The sequence below is a fragment of the Macrobrachium rosenbergii genome, chromosome 41 (assembly GCF_040412425.1).
Source record: "Macrobrachium rosenbergii isolate ZJJX-2024 chromosome 41, ASM4041242v1, whole genome shotgun sequence".
Lineage (NCBI taxonomy): Eukaryota > Metazoa > Arthropoda > Malacostraca > Decapoda > Palaemonidae > Macrobrachium > Macrobrachium rosenbergii.
This window is the reverse complement of record NC_089781.1, coordinates 85,220,607-85,240,606: the sequence shown is the minus strand read 5'-3', so window position 1 is coordinate 85,240,606 and position 20,000 is coordinate 85,220,607. Positions and strand designations below refer to the sequence as shown.

The 20,000-nt window shown below is 36.0% G+C and overlaps 1 protein-coding gene across 1 annotated transcript in view; it reads right to left on the bottom strand.

The window, feature by feature from the left end:
- The window catches only part of LOC136827235 (uncharacterized), a 93,943-nt gene that overhangs the window by 11,228 nt on the left and 62,715 nt on the right, over positions 1 to 20,000 (bottom strand). The window contains exons 2-6 of the mRNA XM_067085010.1: positions 17,051 to 17,136; positions 8,427 to 9,104; positions 8,026 to 8,337; positions 7,587 to 7,758; positions 5,985 to 6,096 (exon numbers count right to left, since the gene is read on the bottom strand). Of these exons, the coding sequence (XP_066941111.1) occupies positions 5,985 to 6,096; positions 7,587 to 7,758; positions 8,026 to 8,337; positions 8,427 to 9,104; positions 17,051 to 17,136 (1,360 nt within the window). The remainder of the gene's footprint in view (positions 1 to 5,984; positions 6,097 to 7,586; positions 7,759 to 8,025; positions 8,338 to 8,426; positions 9,105 to 17,050; positions 17,137 to 20,000) is intronic.

Sequence of the window (20,000 nt, the reverse complement as noted above, 5' to 3'; positions counted from 1 at the left end):
TGTTCTACAGTTTCATAAATGAAATCTCTCTCTCTCTCTCTCTCTCTCTCTCTCTCTCTCTCTCTCTCTCTCTCTCTCTCTCTCTCAGTGTGATTAATTTTTTAGGGCATCACTCCTCTTCTTCGGAAATGGAAATTTAATTAAAAAGTGCAGAGTGCCGAGCAACAGAGAGAGAGAGAGAGAGAGAGAGAGAGAGAGAGAGAGAGAGAGAGAATTCTTTTGCTGCCACTGGGTACAAGCGTTGCTTCATGAGTATGACTTTATTAATAAATCTCTTTGTAAGCAGATGTTGCTGTAATATCCTGGTAAGAAGATTGCTGACTTTTATGTGGATTATGTGCTAGAGCACGGTTTTCCATAAATCATCATTTCTCTCTCTCTCTCTTGAAAGAAGAAAGGAAACATAAATGGCAAAGGTAACGAGTGAGTCAACCACTACCTTGTATGTATAAGCACAAACGGAAGTGAGCGCTAATGAAATGTTTGTCTTCCCTTTTGACAGTTAATGAAAGGCGTATGTAAATGATTATTCTTAAAAATGTAAAAACGGCTACCCCGACTAGAGATCAAGCCGAGAAGAAGTATTTCAGATTCTTTAATTCCCAAAATTCACGTGAAATTAATTTGTCAAGAGTTCTTTTAATCAGTGATAACGCTTTACGTTAATCGTCTAAAATAACTTTTTATGTAAGACTGATACATTAATTGATTATATTGAGTAGAGACACAGTCCCTCCTCATATCAGTTCATTGAACGCACAATAGATTCGAAGTGTCACAACAGTTGTTGCGAGTGGCGTCACAACGATAAGCTTGGCTTGACGTATCTCATTATAACTTTAAAAAAAATAAATGTTGATATTTCATCCGATAAAGTGACGGTAGAGGGATTTAACATACGCTCATAAATATGAGGGCTGATACCGTGAGTCATATTTTCCATATGGCTTTCTATTTTTTTTATTTTAGGCCGGGTGTCAGTGAATAGCAGTAGATGCTGTTATGGGATTTCATATGGATGCTGGAGGCCATTAATACTTTGCGCTTTAAATATAGATGGTTATTTGTGAATGTCATGGAGGTCACGGCTTAGTTAGTGCTCTGTTGGGCTGAAATTTTGAAAATTAAATGCGATACGTTCGAAACCGGTATTATATTAAAATGGAGTGACCTCTATGATAATATATGATATATTTTTTGTGAGAGACCTGATTCCGTGTTGTTTATGGTTAAGATGAATCTTTATTTTGAAAGGATGAGTCTTTTAATTTTTCGTATGTGTTTATGGGAATGTATTCAAAGTTGTGTATTTTTTTGTGAAAAGATAACCGCATTAATGATGCTTAGCATATGGACAGTTAAAAATAAAGCTTATTTTTTATCTGATGGTAGTTATGCCATGGGCAGTATGGCATAGACGATTCTTTTTATTAACCTGGCACTGATAATGGCATAGGATTTGTCCTTTTAGCCTTGTATTTTATTTTATTGCCTGGAAAAGTATCGCTGAATAAATATTGAGGCAGATTATGAAGATAAAATACTTTATGAGTTGCCATTATGCCCTGAACAGGTGGATGAATGTAACTGATCCCAACGGAGACTGATGTTTGTGCATTACAAAAAGGTTATAAGTTGTTATTTATCTTTATTCATTATTTTCAGTTTGCTTCTGTGTCCCTTTGAATTGTGGCGTCCCATGAAGAACAGTTACTGTACTTTATTTTCATTTTTCCTTTTATATTTTCGCAATTGGTCGTAAAATTTTAATGTTTGGAAGTCGAATATTTTTTAATAATAGTACAAAAAAATTATTTTTTAAACAATCTTTCTTGTAGTTAGTTCAGAAATTTAGGAATAATTTGCAGTTCCACAGTACGCGGTTGGACTGTGAAGTGGGGTCAAGAAAAACAAAACTTATGTTCACTCAAACTTTGTTTTAAATGTTCATTTGTGACAAACCGATATTTATTCAGCGGTTGTAAGTGGATTCTCCTAAACCTGAATATGGGTGATGCCCTCTTAGAGCCGCTCAATAATTTGTCCGAAAGCTTTTGGCTCTGTTGGTCAAGAGAGGCGAAGCTGGAGTGGTTACCGCGTGGCCCTTGAGCATGGAGGGGGAGAAGTTCCGCGTGTTTGAAGTGGCACTTGTCTAAGTGACGTTGTTTTTATTCGTATATTTATTCTCTCGGTTTGCCCCTCGTTAGGTATGAAAAGGTTCCTTTCTGCTCATTAACTTGTTTTTTGAGTGTTTTCCTCCTCTTACCTTTGCTAAAAGTCTCCTGGTGTTCTCAGGTGTTTATAGGTAAGGCTGTTTTTCAATCTGAATTTGTTAAGTTGGTATTCCATTTGGACGTGCAATAATTTTCACGCCTTGATAACGTTATATGTATTTTACTTGTGAGAGCAGTAACCTTTTTCTTGATTTGCGAAAGCATTAATTTTTTTTTCTTGTGAGAATTTTCATTTATTATCATTATTATTATTTTTTTTTTTTGGTGACCATTAAGTGATTGGGATTAGTTTTAAATCAGAAATTATTGATTGTATAAATATATATATGTATATATAAAATTGTATATTTAATAGATAGATATATGTATACACACACACACACACACCACACACACATATATATATATATATATATATATATATATATATATATATATATATATATATATATATATATATATATATATATATATATATATATATATACTGTATATTTAAAACACTGCATGACTGTAAATTGAATACACTGAAGGGTACCAGTTGCTCCGTGTTGAGAAGAGCATAGACAAGGTTTGATGAAGAACATGCGGCAAATAGTTCGAAACTGTTTGTCATTAGAAGCTCTTGAGAGATGGGTTCTTCAAGGTTTGATACTAAACTATAGATTTCAACTTAAACAGCAATGCTTCCGGGTAATCTTTTCGTAAGTTGTGTTCTTTAGATATCAAAACAATTTTTAGAAAAAAAAATATTTATCCAATGTTCATTGAAAGTTCTGGTCAGACATTATTTTTAACAATGCCTCGTGAACATATCTGACTAATATTAATCATTTGTTCTTAAAACAGTTTATTAAAACAAAATCTGAGACAGGTTTACGTCTCTTAACGTAGGTGTAATAAAACCTCTGTGCATTCGGTTTTTATTTTTTATTGACAGAAGTGTAACTGACTGCTCTGAGGTGGGTCAGGGTTTGGAGATCGCTCTGTAGTGACATTAGTGTAAATTTGGTAGGCATGATTTAGCACTCCTTTAGTGCTCCTTCCTTCGAAATGATCGGTGTCCTACGAAGGATAGAAAAAACAAGGATGAAAAATAATATGCTCGAGGTGATGATGGTCATGTCACAGAGAATAGCCTTACAGAGAGAGAGAGAGAGAGAGAGAGAGAGAGAAATTTTCCACAAACATCTTGGGAATTTTAAACCATTGTCCATAACTGTCTGTTATGAACCTTGGAAGTAAATAATATTGAAAACGATAATGTTGATGATGATGATAACATGCCTTAATAAATAAAGGTACTTGTTACTGTAAATGAAAGTTAGATATCTCTCTCTGAACTTTCAAGTATTTATCATTTCGTTGCGTAGAGAGAGAGAGAGAGAGAGAGAGAGAGAGAGAGAGAGAGAGAGAGAGAGAGAGAGACTGATGCTGAGCTAAGCCAGAAGGCGTGGCGGTGGCAGTTGTGGTGTTGTGACGCGAGAGGAATTGAGAAAGGGGGAAGCGAGATGGACGGGGGAGATGGAGAAGTGAGCGAGCGAATGGATGCAAGAGGGCCACGGGGAGGGGAGAGGGATTGGTGGGCCCTTGAGTGGGGAGGGGAGGGAAAGTGTCCTACGGAGGAGGAGAAGGAGGAGGAGGCCCAGTGTCCGGCTGGCTACTGCGATAATGTTGGCCAAGAATTACCCTCAGCAACTGAGGGACTGGGAAAGGACGGAAAAGACTTTATACTTAGTGGAGTTGGCTGCTGTGGTGGGAAGAGAGAGAGAGAGAGAGGAGGGATGGACGAGGGGGAGGGGGAGGGTGGGATTCGGTTTAATAGGGTTGAGGGAGACTTGCCACTTTTTTTTTCCACCAATAATGTTTTGCTGTGCACAAACGGCCCTAAGGACTGGAGATAAGTGTGGGCGATGTTTATCAAGGGTTTTGTTGTTGTTGTTGTTGTTGTTGTTGCTGTTGCTTCTGCCCGCTGCTGTTCTCTTTCCTGTTATCCGTCCTGGTCGTTATAGCGGTTGTTTTTGTCGGTAATGACGTTTTGTTATGCTTTATAGTTGGTTGGTTTCTTGTGTTATGGGACCGAATAGGTGAATTTATTCAAACATAAATTACCTGCACACATGCACACATACATATGTAGATATAAATATGTATATATGTATATATATATATATATATATATATATATATATATATATATATATATATATATATATATATATATATATATATGTGTGTGTGTGTGTGTATGTATGTATAAAATATTTGTCCTGAATTATGATAGTGAATTGGTAATTTTAAACATACATTTTATACATACTGTATATATATATATATATACAGTATATATATATGTATATATATATATATATATATATATATATATATATATATATATATATATATATATATATATATATATACATACATACATAGATATTGGTTTAAAAGGAGATGGCGATGGAGGACAACTATTACGGATGTAAAGCCTCACTGTCGTCTGGCTGCAGATCGCACAGTACACCGAATGACCCATTATTCCCTCATCCACGTCAACCACACAATGTGTGTTCTTCAATAGGCAATTTTTTTTTTTCACTTCTTAACCAACTTCTTAAGTACGTAAAAAAACTTTACTTTACACGAATAATATGGCAATGAAAATTGAAGGTTCTTCCACATTGTATATGAGGCTATCAGTCGAGAAACATGCCAAGCGCCGTCCTGGGTCAAAATATTTTTTAATTTAATTTATTATATTTTAAAAATGGTACTTGGCATGTTTCTCGACTGAAAAACTCATATATAACTTTATTTAGTCTGTTTAATTCCCTTTTGTTTCTGGCTTTCTTTCTCTTCCTCGAGAAGAGTTTTAGGAATGAGATCAAAATGGCTTTCTAGTATCTGATATATCCATAATAGTATATATATTATGTATTATTACAAAGATAATATAAAAACATTATTAAAACACAAAAGAAAAATTAATCGCTCTGCTCGTAATTGGTGTTTGTTTACAAACACAAGGGCTACGTGGATCATGATTTGATTTTTAGTTTTCTGTAGAAGAATACTATTGCGCCGGCTTTGTCTGTCCGTCCGCGCTTTATTATGTCCGCACTTTTTTCTGTCCACCCTCAGATCTTAAAAACTACTGAGGCTAGAGGGCTGCAAATTGATAAGTTGATCATCCACCCTCCAATCATCAAACATACCAAATTGCAGCCCTCTAGCCTCAGTAGTTTTTTTTTTTTTATTTTATTTAAGGTTAAAGTTAGCCATAATCGTGCTTCTGGCAACGATACAGGATAGGCCACCACCGGGCCGTTGTTAAAGTTTCATGGACCTCGGCTTGTACAGCATTATACCGAGACTACCGAAAGATAGAGATGTTTTCAGTGACCTTGATTTTATGCTGTAGCGGCTGTACAAAAAGTTCGATTGCGTTTTTTTTTTTGCGCATTTTTTACTCGTTTCTTGCGGTTGAAACTAAAAGGAACAGTAAAACTCTTTTTCGATCAAATGCAAGCACTTGTAAAATATTGATAGCCCTTATTTTTTTCGTAATTCTCTTTCCACAAAACTGTTCTTGAACTAGAGATGCACTAAAGATTCATTTCAAGGATGAAATTGTATGAAAACCCTTTGAGAGATGCTGAAAAAGTATCACCGAAGAAAACTGTAATTTTCAAAAAGTTAAAAGAAAAATGTGCGAACTCGTCTGAACCTTTCCTGAATGACCTGTCTCACTTCCGTCTGCTTTCCACCTTTGTTCCGCTCTCTGTCATATTGCTCAGCTTGAACTTTCTCAGAACTTGGTATGCTATTGTGGAGGCTTGTGGGAGTGCATGGAGATAAAAGACTGAAAGAAAAATAGAATAAGGATGAGAATATGCAGCCTATGGAAGAAAGGAATGATAGTAACAGTGAGGAACCTTCCCAGGGATTGCAAATCAAATTCATATATACTTAAAATAATTATGGAAGAATTATGATTGAACGTTTTTGAATGGGTACTAAAAGAGGGAAAGAATTTGGGATCCTAATCTCAGCACAGTAACAATTGAAGAAGAACCTTTAGAAAAAGAACTCTTTCTCGTACTTAGTGAAAAATTTAAGGAAGAATTGTGGACGGCTATTTTAATCTAGCAGGACTTAGTTCGGGCTAAAGGAGATTAGAATGAATAGAGGACAAATATTCTGACGCTGGAGAATATGGCACTAAGGATGGAAGTGGATGGTATTTTTTGGGGCTGCCGAATGCTGATCATGGGATAAAGGCAGAGCTTTAGGTATAAAAAAAAAAGTGTTAGATGCTGGGCTAAGGATGGTAATTGCAGTGAGAGGGGTGGATGTAAGGTATCGGAAAATATTCCTGGTATTTTTTTTTTCAAACCCTACAATTGGTCGTTGAACGTTGAAACGATTTAATGAATTTGTATCCTTTTACTTGTGTTGTGTAAGGCAGCATCCATTTTGCCAGTCGGAAAACGTAAAGGAATGTGTTTACAACTTTTAAGAGAAGGGAGGAATTTTCATGAATATACAATTTGTATATTTTGTGGAGATCGGGGGAAAAGAAATGAGATTTAGGTTTGGGCGTAGTTTCGGGAAGGGATGGGAGTTGTAAAAGAATCGAAGCAGAATTAATTAAACACGAACTCGACTTGGATTCCTGGAGAGAGAGAGAGAGAGAGAGAGAGAGAGAGAGAGAGAGAGAGAGAGAGAGAGACTTTATGTTTTTTCTGTTTTTGCTAAACTTCGTCTCTTCTCCCTCTTTTCATCAACAAAATTCCCCGATTCCATTTCTGGGTGAAATAGCATGTTCACCCCGATGATTTAAAAAGAAGAAAAAAAAGTGCAATTGGAAATGTCAGATTCATTAAACTTTGTCCCGATGGGTCCTGTGGAGAAATGCCCTGAATTTATCAAAAGGATCATCATAAAAGCAGTTAAAAGTTTCCCTTTTGGTCTTGGGTGGGGAAGGGAGGGGGGATTGTTGTCCCTCTGACTCTCAGTCGATTAATTGGCAAGATTAGATACAAAATTATTAATTGAGTCTCTTTGCTGAAGTTCCTGCTCATTCTCTTCTTCTCGGGGTGTGCAGGAAATGAATTCCTTCGTGTTTAACGTTCATCTAATGGAGTTGAGAGAGAGAGAGACTTAATTGACACCGCATTAGATGTGAGGAAGCGAACTGGTGATTAGTTAATGCATTCATCTGTATTGCATGGTAGAAATTTAAAAATAATTGAGAAAGGCACATAAGCGCATACATACATACATACATACATACCCACACAGACAGACATAGGCTTCATACATATACATTACTTGAGAGCATAGGCCTACTCACAATCTATATCCTTTTCAATGTGAACTGTGATAGAATTTGTATACTCACAATCTATATCCTTTTCAGTGTGAACTATGGTAGAATTCGTATACTCACAATCTATATCCTTTTCGGTGTGAACTGTGGCAGAATTTGTATACTCACAATCTATATCCTTTTCAGTATGAACTGTGGTAGAATTTGTATACTGACAATCTAAATTATATCCTTTTCAGTGTGAACTGTGGTAGAATTGGTATACTCACAATCTATATCCTTTTCAGTGTGAACTGTGGTAGAACTGGTATACTCACAATCTATGTCCTTTTCAGTGTCCTGTTAGAATTGGTATACTCACAATCTGTATCCTTTTCAGTGTGAACTGTGGTAGAATTGGTATACTCTGACAATCTATGTCCTTTTCAGTGTGAACTGTGGTAGAATGGGTATACTCACAATCTATGTCCTTTTCAGTTTGAACTGTGGTAGAATTGGTATACTCACAATCTATATCCTTTTCAGTGTGAACTGTGGTAGAACTGGTATACTCACAATCTATGTCCTTTTCAGTGTGAACTGTGGTAGAATTGGTATACTCACAATCTGTATCCTTTTCAGTGTGAACTGTGGTAGAATTGGTATACTCACAATCTATGTCCTTTTCAGTGTGAACTGTGGTAGAATTGGTATACTCACAATCTGTGTCCTTTTCAGTGTGAACTGTGGTAGAATTGGTATACTCACAATCTATATCCTTTTCAGTGTGAACTGTGGTAGAATTGGTATACTCACAATCTATGTCCTTTTCAGTGTCCTGTCCTTTTCAGTGTGAACTGTGGTAGAATTGGTATACTCACAATCTATATCCTTTTCAGTGTGAACTGTGGTAGAATTGGTATACTCACAATCTATGTCCTTTTCAGTGTGAACTGTGGTAGAATTGGTATACTCACAATCTATGTCCTTTTCAGTGTGAACTGTGGTAGAATTTGTATACTCACAATCTATATCCTTTTCAGTGTGAACTGTGGTAGAATTGGTATACTCACAATCTATATCCTTTTCAGTGTGAACTGTGGTAGAATTGGTATACTCACAATCTATATCCTTTTCAGTGTGAACTGTGGTAGAATTGGTATACTCACAATCTGTATCCTTTTCAGTGTGAACTGTGGTAGAATTGGTATACTCACAATCTGTGTCCTTTTCAGTGTGAACTGTGGTAGAATATCCTTTGTCAGTGTGAACTGTGGTAGAATTGGTATACTCACAATCTATGTCCTTTTCAGTGTGAACTGTGGTAGAATTGGTATACTCACAATCTATATCCTTTTCAGTGTGAACTGTGGTAGAATTGGTATACTCACAATCTATATCCTTTTCAGTGTGAACTGTGGTAGAATTGGTATACTCACAATCTATGTCCTTTTCAGTGTGAACTGTGGTAGAATTGGTATACTCACAATCTATATCCTTTTCAGTGTGAACTGTGGTAGAATTGGTATACTCACAATCTGTATCCTTTTCAGTGTGAACTGTGGTAGAATTTGTATTGCAGCTTTATACAGATGTATCCCAGATACATTCTTTGGGGTATCTGATGCTGCAAAAAGAAAGAAATGCCGGTGACTCCAGGTTAAAGGAAAGGGGAAGGGGAAGTCTGACGTTGTAGGGGAAAGAGTGGGAAAAGTATTTGTAGAGGGGTAATGAGCAGGGTTAAATATTATTCTCTCTCTCTCTCTCTCTCTCTCTCTCTCTCTCTCTCTCTCTCTCTCTCTCTCTTGACTTCAGTTTTATTCTCTTCCAAAATTTCGATGTAACATCTTCCTTCTGCTTCATTTAATTATGCAATTAACGGTATTCATATTTTTCTCTTAATTCCTTTTGTTTAGTTTCACTGGAATTTTAAATTATTTTTATGAAGAAATTTCTCAGAGACGTGAAGTCGCTTTCCACATTTCTGCTTGATGTATGCGAGTTTCCTGGTCATGCATAATTTACCAATTTATTTTTGGAGTTAGTATGTGCAATAAAACATGTTGCTGTACCTTAAAGCTCGCTGGAAAATTGTAGTGTTAATTTTATTATTATTATTATTGTTGTTTATGTTATGATAATAATAATAATAATAATAATAATAATAATAATAATTATTATTATTATTATTATTATTATTATTATTATTATTATTATTATTATTATTAATTACTTAGCTAAGTAAATATAATAGTAGGGTAACTATTGGTCTGATAAATTCTACAGTATTTTGATTTTTTACTAATTTGCTAACAAGTTACAGCATTTTTTTGCGACATCATTGACCCAAGCAATTGCCATTCAAGGTAGACATTAATCAGTCATTTAGTATACAAAGTAAATACAAGTGGCATTTATCAGAGCTGTAAAGCAGGTTGATAATATTGCTTTTAAAATCTTTCATGAGTGAACGTTACCAATAGTATATTAAATGTAATCACAGAATATTACTTCTTTTTCTCCGCATCTAAGGCTTCTTCCAGTAACTGAATTTTATTTTTTTTTATTTTATTTTAATTTTTCTTTGGATGCTCTGATATTCCCTTTTGTTTTCCGTTTGTAAGTTTATCTAGAATTCCTTTTGATTCTCTACTTTCCCTTTCATCAGTTCCTCTGTGTATTGGACGCCCTTAGAATGCAATGGGAATTTAGCCATCCATTTAATTTTTTACCCACCTGAATTCTTGCCTCTGGGTTTTTTTTCAGGAATTAGCCTTACTTTACACAAATCCTCCGAAACAACACGGAATATAAAGTAAATATTTGTTAAACCTGGGCTGAAGGAATACGAGAAAAGGCTACAATTGTTAGCTGAAGTAATTTTAAGACCGGGCTTGAAAGTCAAATTCTTTTTGGTTTAGCATTTGAGGGGAGATAGTGTTTTAGCTTCAGCTGTGTGTTGGATGGTTATTGGTAGAGTGAATCTAATTTTAATGAATTTTCGGGATGGGGTTGTATCCTTTTTGTGTTGATGTACGTGATATGTAATTGTAGAATTTGAATTGCCACAAATGCCCTTTATAATTGTTGGGTATATATTAATTTTGGTACAGATTAAGCCTGTCTTAACCCAGCTCGAGTGTGTGCTCTAATGTTTCCTGTAAATGATCGTAAGGTTTTGGCACGAATAAGTTCCCTCTGATCTCTGACCCATACCAAGCAAGAGGTGGTAGTGGAACTATGAAAATAAATAGGTTCTCTCTCTCTCTCTCTCTCTCTCTCTCTCTCTCTCTCTCTCTCTCTCTCTCAAGAGGACAGTCTCCCAAGATTCTGGGTTAAAAAAAAAAAACTAATTATAACAGCAGCTGTTGCATCTGCCACTGCCGTAGTGAAGTGATGAAAGGGCGTTAATAATGTATAACGAAGGCATTTTTTCACATTAAGAATGACGATAACTACTACTGCTGCTGCTACTGCTACTGCTACTCATCCACCATCTCGTCAGTGAGAAGTGATAATGTAGCTGGAGCCTTAAATACTGCTGAACATGTTATTGTGTTTATGTGAATATATAGGCTATACTTTGATAGACTTTCCCATGATTACCAATATTACTGTTCCAGTAAGCAACTGTTTCGTTGCGGCCGTTTGTTATTGTAATTTCTTATCCCGTGCATCTTAATTTTGTGTACTTTTGTTTCTACATTGTTTATCTCTGTATGTGGCCTTGAGCTGAAATAAAGGATATATTATTATTATTATTATTATTATTATTATTATTATTATTATTATTATTATTATTTCATTGAACAGAATGGCCATCTGGACGTACTGTACATTCTGTTCTTTGAAGTTTGTTTGAGTGAGGCTCGTCTTCCGAGATATTATTATTATTGTTATTATTATTATTATTATTATTATTATTATTATTAAAAATTATTATTATTATTATTATTATTAGAAAAACCTTCTTTTTTGTTAAACAAAATGGCAGTTTCAACAGCATTTGTTTTATATAGTAAATAAGGACGAATTGAGCGTTTACTATATAAAATAAATGCTGTTGAAACTGCCATTTTGTTTAACAAAATCTGTATTATTATTATTATTATTATTATTATTATTATTATTATTATTATTATTATTATTATTATTTCATTAAACAGAATGGCCATCTGAACGGCTATTCTGTTGAGTGAAGTTTGTTTGAGTAAGGGTCTTCTTCCGAGATGTTATTATTATTATTATTATTATTATTATTATTATTATTATTATTATTATTATTATTATTATTATTATTATTATTATTGCGTGTGTGCATCGATGTATTTATAAAGTTGTTTCCTTAGTTATTTGAAGGGTCATTTTCTTGTTGTTCATCAGCAACTGAGACAGGTGCACTTCAGCCAGGTGGCTGAACTGCTGACGACGCTTAAGCTTACAGGTTGTGAGGGGTTAGTTCGCTGAAGTCGTCCTTCTCCTTGGAGTGTCAAGTGTCGAGTGCGGTGAGCCCTGGTGTTTTTGCGGTTTGTGCGGTTTGTTTGCGGTGGAGAAGTCGCTTCGTTTGTTCCCGGGCAGCTCAAGTGTCAGGTTTCCTCAGGGCGCGTCGTCTGGTGTTTCTCTCTTTGGGTTTTTTCTTTGCGGATATGTAGTGGAAACCTCTTTTTTTTTTTTTTTCTTTCTTTTTAAATCTTGTAACATTTTCTTTTTGAAGAGACATCTCTGTGTTTATTCACGGAAGTTTTTTTCCTGTTTAAAGGATTTTAAAACTATGCTGTGAAATTCCCTTTTTTTTTTTTTATCTTGTAACTTTGCTTTTTGAAGAGATATCTCTGTATTCATTCATAAAAGTTTTTTTTTCCTGTTTAAAGGATTTTAAGTCATGCTGTGAAATTCCTTTTTTTCTTCTTCTTTTTAAATCTTGTAACTTTGCTTTTTATGAGATATCTCTGTGTTAATTCAAGGAAGTTTTTCTTCCTGTTTAATGCTTTTTAAATTTATGCTGTGAAATTCTTGTGACTTGTATTTTGATTGTGATGATGATGATGAGAATAATTAGTATTTATTGCTGTTTCATACTTTAATTCAGCTCGTGGCCTTGTGCATGTAATAATAATGATAATAATGTGCTTCATTTCATCTCTTGACTATAAATATTTACAGAATACGGTTATAATAGAAACTACAAAATGCATTAGAAAAATGAACAACTACATTTATAACACTACTACTACTACTACTACTACTACTACTACTACTACTACTACTACTACTACTGCTGCTGCTGCTGCTGCTGCTGCTGCTACTACTACTACTAATAATAATAATAAGCCATGTTTATACAAATAATGATTTCAATGGATTTAGCGAATTATACGGTTCAAATAGTATTCACACTTAGTCAGAGTTTCTATCATAGCCCCCAGTGTTTGACTTTGTAGCCCAGATTTTGTAGCACTAACGATAGAACCCAGAGTAAGGGACATAAAAAAATGTTGAGAAAGGCGAGTAATTAATAATTATAGTAAAAAAATTAATGATCTTCATCATTATGACTTGATCAAGGGGCAAAAGCGTTACAGAAAAAGGCTTAAGGTAAAAAAGGGAAAAAAATCATTTAAGTTGTCAAAACCAATTAGTCCCAGGTTATTCTTTTTAGATTTTGTATTTTTTTGAGAAAGGCGAGTTTAATAATTATAGAAAAAATAATGATCTTCATTGACTTGATCAAGGGGCATAATAATAATAAAAAGGGAAAAAAAATCATTTAAGTTGTCAAAACCAATTAGTCCCAGGTTATTCTTTTAACATTATTTTTCTTTACTGAATTTGCATAATAATAATAATAATAATAATAATAATAATAAGGGAGGAGACCTTTTCTGAGGGCAGTTACAGCTATAATTTTTAATAATAATAATAATAATATAATAATAATAATAATAATAATAATAATGATAATAATAATAATAATTTCTTTTTAAAGTCCATTACTCAAGAAAGCTTTAAATGCATAAAACGGAATTTTTAAAGAACTTTAAGTGATCAAATGAGGCTTTTGAAGACTTAGTAGCAGGTGGAAAAAACAAACGCCTCCCAGTCAACTCCGTCGTATGTTTGTGCGTGTGTGTTTGTTTGTGTTTTTGTGTGTGGAATTAGAGGAATGTGAAAATAGTGTGAAATTTAAAGGGAAATATATGGAGTGCCAGGATGGTGAGGTTTTTGGCTCTCTTTGAAGATTCCTTTTGGGTGATGGTCGCTACAATTAGTGCCAGGGTCTCCACTGCACTAGGAGACCTGTGGCACTGTGGCACCCTCCGGCTCCCACCCCTTTTCTCCTTGTGGCACTCGTCTCCCTGAACAGTGGCACTCCTGAACCCTTTCAGAAAGGCATTTTCTCTCTTGGTGTCTGAGCATACCTTCCTTCACCCTCGTAGAACCTGGGTGCTGGTACTCTTCCCCTTTTAGTCTCTCTCTCTCTCTCTCTCTCTCTCTCTCTCTCTCTCTCTCTCTCTCTCTCTCTCTCTCTCTCATTTCATCCATTTGTGGGCCGTTTTTTACACCAATCTTTCTAACTCATTATAGGGATGCTGCGATGGTTCATCTCGTCACTTAATCTTGTAACATCCTCCCGAGCGTCCTCTGTCCCCCCCTCCTCTCTCTCTCTCTCTCTCCTTTGTTTGCCTTTTGATGTGTTTATAAATGCCCATTAGTTTAGACGGAATTGAAGGTATTGATTTATGCATGATGTTCATTGATGCTTCTTTGTGCCCGGGAGCTTGTAAAAAGCTTCAGTGGTGGCTAAATTTGTTTTATTTGTATTGGTAATCTGGAAGTTTGTCAAGGCTGCTAACGTTACACACACACACACACACACACACACACACACACACACACACACAAGGTTTAGTATGTGGTCGAATTTATTTCCTCGTAAAGTTGTCTTGTGTGTAGATGAGAGAGAGAGAGAGAGAGAGAGAGAGAGAGAGAAGAGAGAGAGAGAGAGAGAGAAGGGACGATGCTTTCGCTCCTTGTACGTGATAATGTCTCGTTCGAGTGGTAGGGGAGAAATAGAGAAATGCATCTCCCTACAGATTGTATTTTTTTCTCTTCTAAACTATTATCTTCTTTCATCATGAAGGGAGAGTGACAGACAGAGAGAGACAAACTCGACCTGTTTTTGCCCGCATCTTTCGTGTGTATGCAGACGTCTCTGCTGCTCATGCGCCCTGCAGACTAGGGTACATTTTGCTTGATAATGATGTACTTCATTTCTGTTTCCTCCGACTGCAGAACCAATTAGACCATTACAGCGGCATTTCCCAATTAAGCTAGATCTTGAGGTAACCGCTTTGCGTTGTAGCAATTAATCCCCGTGTGGTTTAATCAAATTCCAAGATTACGAGTATTATGGTCCGGCTTAAATACACTTGTGAGACGAGATTTGGCAGGTCGTTTTGTGCCTCTTGCTCGCCCCCTTGATTTATAATTGAACAACAGATGCGCGTACTCTCTTCATCACATGATTTAACCCCTCCCCCCACTCTAAACCCCCTCCCCTCCAAATCCCCTCTTAACATAATCCAACGCGTACACAAATTGCCTTCGCCCCCCTAATCATTCTTCACGATCCCAGGTGTTGCCTTGCTTATTTTAACCCTATTCCTTGTTTTTACTTCCTTTGTTTTTGCCTGAAGCCATTTTCGTTCCGACTGCCTAGACGTCGACGGATGTCTCTCTCTCTCTCTCTCTCTCTCTCTCTCTCTCTCTCTCTCTCTCTTATCAGAACGAAACGACTGTTACTCTCGACAACAAATTTGGAATCTATCTCTCTCTCCAAAATCGAAACGATTGTCTATCTAGACAACGAATTCGGAATCTCTCTCTCTCTCTCTCTCTCTCTCTCTCTCTCTCTCTCTCTCTCTCTCTCCAAATGGAAACGATTGTCTATCTAGACAACGAATTCTGGATATCTCTCTCTCTCTCTCTCTCTCTCTCTCTCTCTCTCTCTCTCTCTCTCTCTCTCTTACCTCCCCGTAGACTTGATGTCTGCGAATGTCGTTTTTCTTTTTTACTTTTTTTTTCCGTTGGGTTGGGGAGTGAGGGAGAATGAAAGAGTGATTTGTTCCAACTGCCAACCGCCGATTCTCGTTGAGTGATAACACATGTAGATAAGAAGACGTTGCTGAGATCTGGGCCTGTCGTTTTTCTTCCTCTTTTTTTTCCTTTCTGGGAAATGAAAGGGGTAGTCTATAAGAGCTCTTGTTTCCCTTTCGTCGGTCCGCATACGCAATGGTGCAGTTGCTTTTGGTTTTGCTGTTATGTCGATTTTTAAGGTTTATGTAGTTATTATTCACACACACACATATAGTGTGTGTGTGTGTGTGCATATGTATGTCTGTAATGTATGTGTGTTTGCGTGCGCATGTGTGTGCGTTTTTTGATACGGTTAATTTGTCCTTGATTTGTTTGCTATTAAAAAATGTGTATTGGTATTTTTGTTATTTCTCATGCTTTCGAACTGTCATCTGGATTTTTTATCACGCTAAATGAGCGACATTCTTGAAATGTCTTTAGCATTTTATGCACCTCACATGCATTAATTGATTGAGAAATTCTTAAAATTAAAATTTAAGGGAACAGTACTAATTGTATGCATAGGCTTAGAAATGACATCCTTATGCGGTAGTACTTAAGAAGTCACTGACAAAATCTCTCAAACCAACTATTACCAAGAAGTCATGAGATGGAAAGATCGAAGAACTCCCCAAAATATCCGTCTTTTCGCCCTTCCCTTTCAGTCCAGGTGATTCAGATGTTCGGTACAATTCGAAGGTTCAACACCTTTAGTTGATAGGTTGCACCTTTAGCATTTGTGATAATCTTATGAGAATTGGATAGGCCCTCTTTCATAGCTACCTTCCATTCGTATGGATAGTCATAAAGTGTCGTAATTGCAGAACGTGAATTAAAGGTGCTTAGCCGTTTTCTCATGTTGTTGCTAGGTCCTGGTGACATCAGCAGCCTCTTGCAGGCGTCCATTCCAAGAGGTTACAGTACTTTTTCTTTTGGGGTTGAGCCCCACTTGTTATTCTTGAATAGGAAACTGAGAACACTTCAGTGTCAGAATAACAAATAAAAAAAAAAAAAAAATGAATGAATGCGAGTTAAACGGTCAAGTACCCAAGGGGTGAAAAACTTCGCTATACTCTACTTACAAGATTGGTTTTCGGACCTCATTGTAATTCAGTGTAGCTTGCACCAGAGCAGAAGGTCAGTTGCAGGATTCAGTCATCGCTCGATATTCTTGCAAGACAGACTTCTTTAATCATACAGTCAGCTTGCCTCATCCTTAAAGATTTGAGGCCGACATTTGTTATAGTCGAGGAACTTGGAAAGTTAAGAGGAAAGCGAACGGTCGTAATTGATTGGTTGAATGACCTGGCGTCTCAGACAGAAAATACCCTGGACGCAAAACTAGAAGCCCTTTTTATTAAAATCTTACTTTTCCTCTTGGCACTCTGTTGATCTCTGACATATAAACTGGCTGTTCCAGACTGCTGCTGCTGCTGCTTGCTGCTGTTCCTGATGCTGATGGTGATGATAATGATGATTACTCAGATCCCGTCAGCTGACATAGTCGTTTGACGAATGTTTTTCCCTACTTTATTTTTGGCGGAGATATTCCAACAAAGGGCGGCTGGAATTCCCCATTTGGAGAAAGGGGAATAAGAATTATAAGCGAGGGATTCTGGAAAATTAGCCTTTTGCGAGTCATTATCAGATTTCCTCCAATTGCTAAATGATGAGCTTCAGGATTTCGTCGTTTGATCCCTTTAAAGTGAATGATTGCAGGCCCCGTGTCGGATCTTTTTTGGGAGGAAAGGTGGGGTCGGGGTAGGGATGGGATGAGATGGTAGGGGAGGGGAAGGCAGTGGGAGCCAAATTGCTCGTGGTCGGAAACCTGAAGGCAAATTGGATTATTTTTGCCAGCATTGGAGAGATGGAGGAGCAGGGTCTGTACCGCACCTCCTCTCCACCCCCCCCTCCCCCCCAACCACCTTCAAGCACAAAAAAAAAATTGTTGATGGGATTCCTTATTTATATGGATGGCTTCTGTTTTCAGAGACAGTACTTGCCTTGCAGATATTTACAGTAAAAATAAATTGCTTTGAAAAGCAAGCACCTGTCTCTTGAGTGTATAGTGCGTGTATATGTAGTTACACGTAAATGCCTTTAAAAGCAAGCACCTGTCCCTTGCATGTATAGTGTGTATATATAAAAGAGAGAAGGAGCACAGCGATGAGTTACCTTTTCTATTTATGATCAGTCTCACTCTGGGTAAATAACGTACTCTTGACATAACACTGAAACATAATGCCGATTAATAATGTCTGAGTATGGCAGGAATGACGAAATCGTTTTGCGCAATCAATTCTCTCTCTCTCTCTCTCTCTCTCTCTCTCTCTCTCTCTCTCTCTCTCTCTCTCTCTCTCTCTCTCTCTCTATAGTCCCCCATTAGCTATGGATGGATAAGCAACAAGGAATACCGGACAATTAGGTACACATGCCATGGATTCTTCTAGGACAGTACATTTATGTAGCTGACTAGCTAATCTTAGAACACTACCAAAAATTAGAAAGACACATACATACATACAAACATATATATATATATATATATATATATATATATATATATATATATATATATATATTATATAACTAAATCACGAAGATATACAGCATAATGAACGTATAAATAATAGCAAATGTCGTGCGTCAGAAGGCTAGCAACCACTCCGTTATTTCAGTTTTCCTTTTGTGGCATTTGTCTTTATATATATATATATATATATATATATATATATATATATATATATATATATATATATTATATATATATATATATATATATATATATATATATATATATATATCTATCTCTCTGATGTTTTTGTGATTCTTAGCAGCAGTTGTCATATACTGACCCTCAGTTCTACAGAAACTGCTCCATATGTGATTAATTTGTAATTCCACAGTAGTTGAGCCTAATATTGGATCCCAAATTTCTCCTCTTAAGTGTCCTTGTCAGGATAAATTATGCAACATAAGGAGACCTACATTTATTAAGGCAGGGTTTCAGCCATGTGGGTACTATATTAAATAAATTTATTAAAGTGTCAAAAGATGTACAGTGAATTCGAGAAATGTATCTTATTATTTAATTAATATCTTTGATTCCCCGTTGGAGGGATTAGTGCCGTCAGTGAGTGCACCTCACGCGCGGTGCACTGTAGGCATTACTCAAGGTTCATAGCAGCGTCCCTTCGGCCCATAGCTTCGCCCCATTCCTTTAACTGTACTTCCGGTCATTCTTCCATCTTACTTACCACCCTCTTCTAATAATTGTTTCATGGTGCACCTGCGAGGTTTCCTCCTGTTACATCTTTGTAACCTTTCACTCTTAATTTTCCTTTCAGCGCCGAATGACCTCCAGGTCCCAGCGATTGGCCTTTGACCTAAATTGTATAAATAATATCTTTGTTTATTTATTTTTATTTCTGTATCATTCCTGTCTGTTGTCAAGGGTAAGTATGATGATACCAACATACTCACGGTCAAATACGTAAGTCTAGTGAAGGTATGAGACTGTACGCGAGAAGGATGGAAACTATATTCGCAACAACGCAGTAATAACGAAAATAATAATTCTTGTGCATCCGAAATGTTTTTGATTAAATTTCGAAATGGAATTATTGCTTCACCGCTGTAGTCTCGGTTTTGTAACCTATTAAATATGATTCGTGTGTACATCGAATTTGTTGAATTTTAAGCCTTGATTGGAGGTAATTGACTCGGCATAATAAGTGGTTTGCGAATACTCGTCTGGTTTGCTAATTGAAGAATTGGTGAATTTATGAAGGGGAATTGCTTTAGAAGTCGTTTTTGAAGCATATTTATGTTTGCGTTTCCCTGATTATGAATATATAATTTGCCAATTATCATTTAAACACAATTATGTTTGTGTTTCTCTGACTGAATTTTTCATTTGCCAATTATTATTTAAAAATATAATTATGTTTGTGTTTCTCTGACTATGAATTTATCATTTGCCAGTTATTATTTAAACACAATTATGATTGTGTTTCCCTGACTATGAATTTATCATTTGCCAATTATTATTGAAACACAATTATGTTTGTTTCTCTGACTATGAATTTATTTAAACATTATGATGATTAAAAAGCCAATTGTTGTTTTTTTAAACACAAGAAATGGGATAAAAACGAGGAGCTTATGTTTGTGTCTTCTGACTATGAAAAAGACACGTTTAAAAGGAATTTTATTTGCCAATTATTATTAGTCGACTGCGATTTTTTTCTAGACTTTAGTAAGTTACTGATTTTCAAATTTTACTTGATTGCAATGGAAGTTTTATTTATATATTTCGA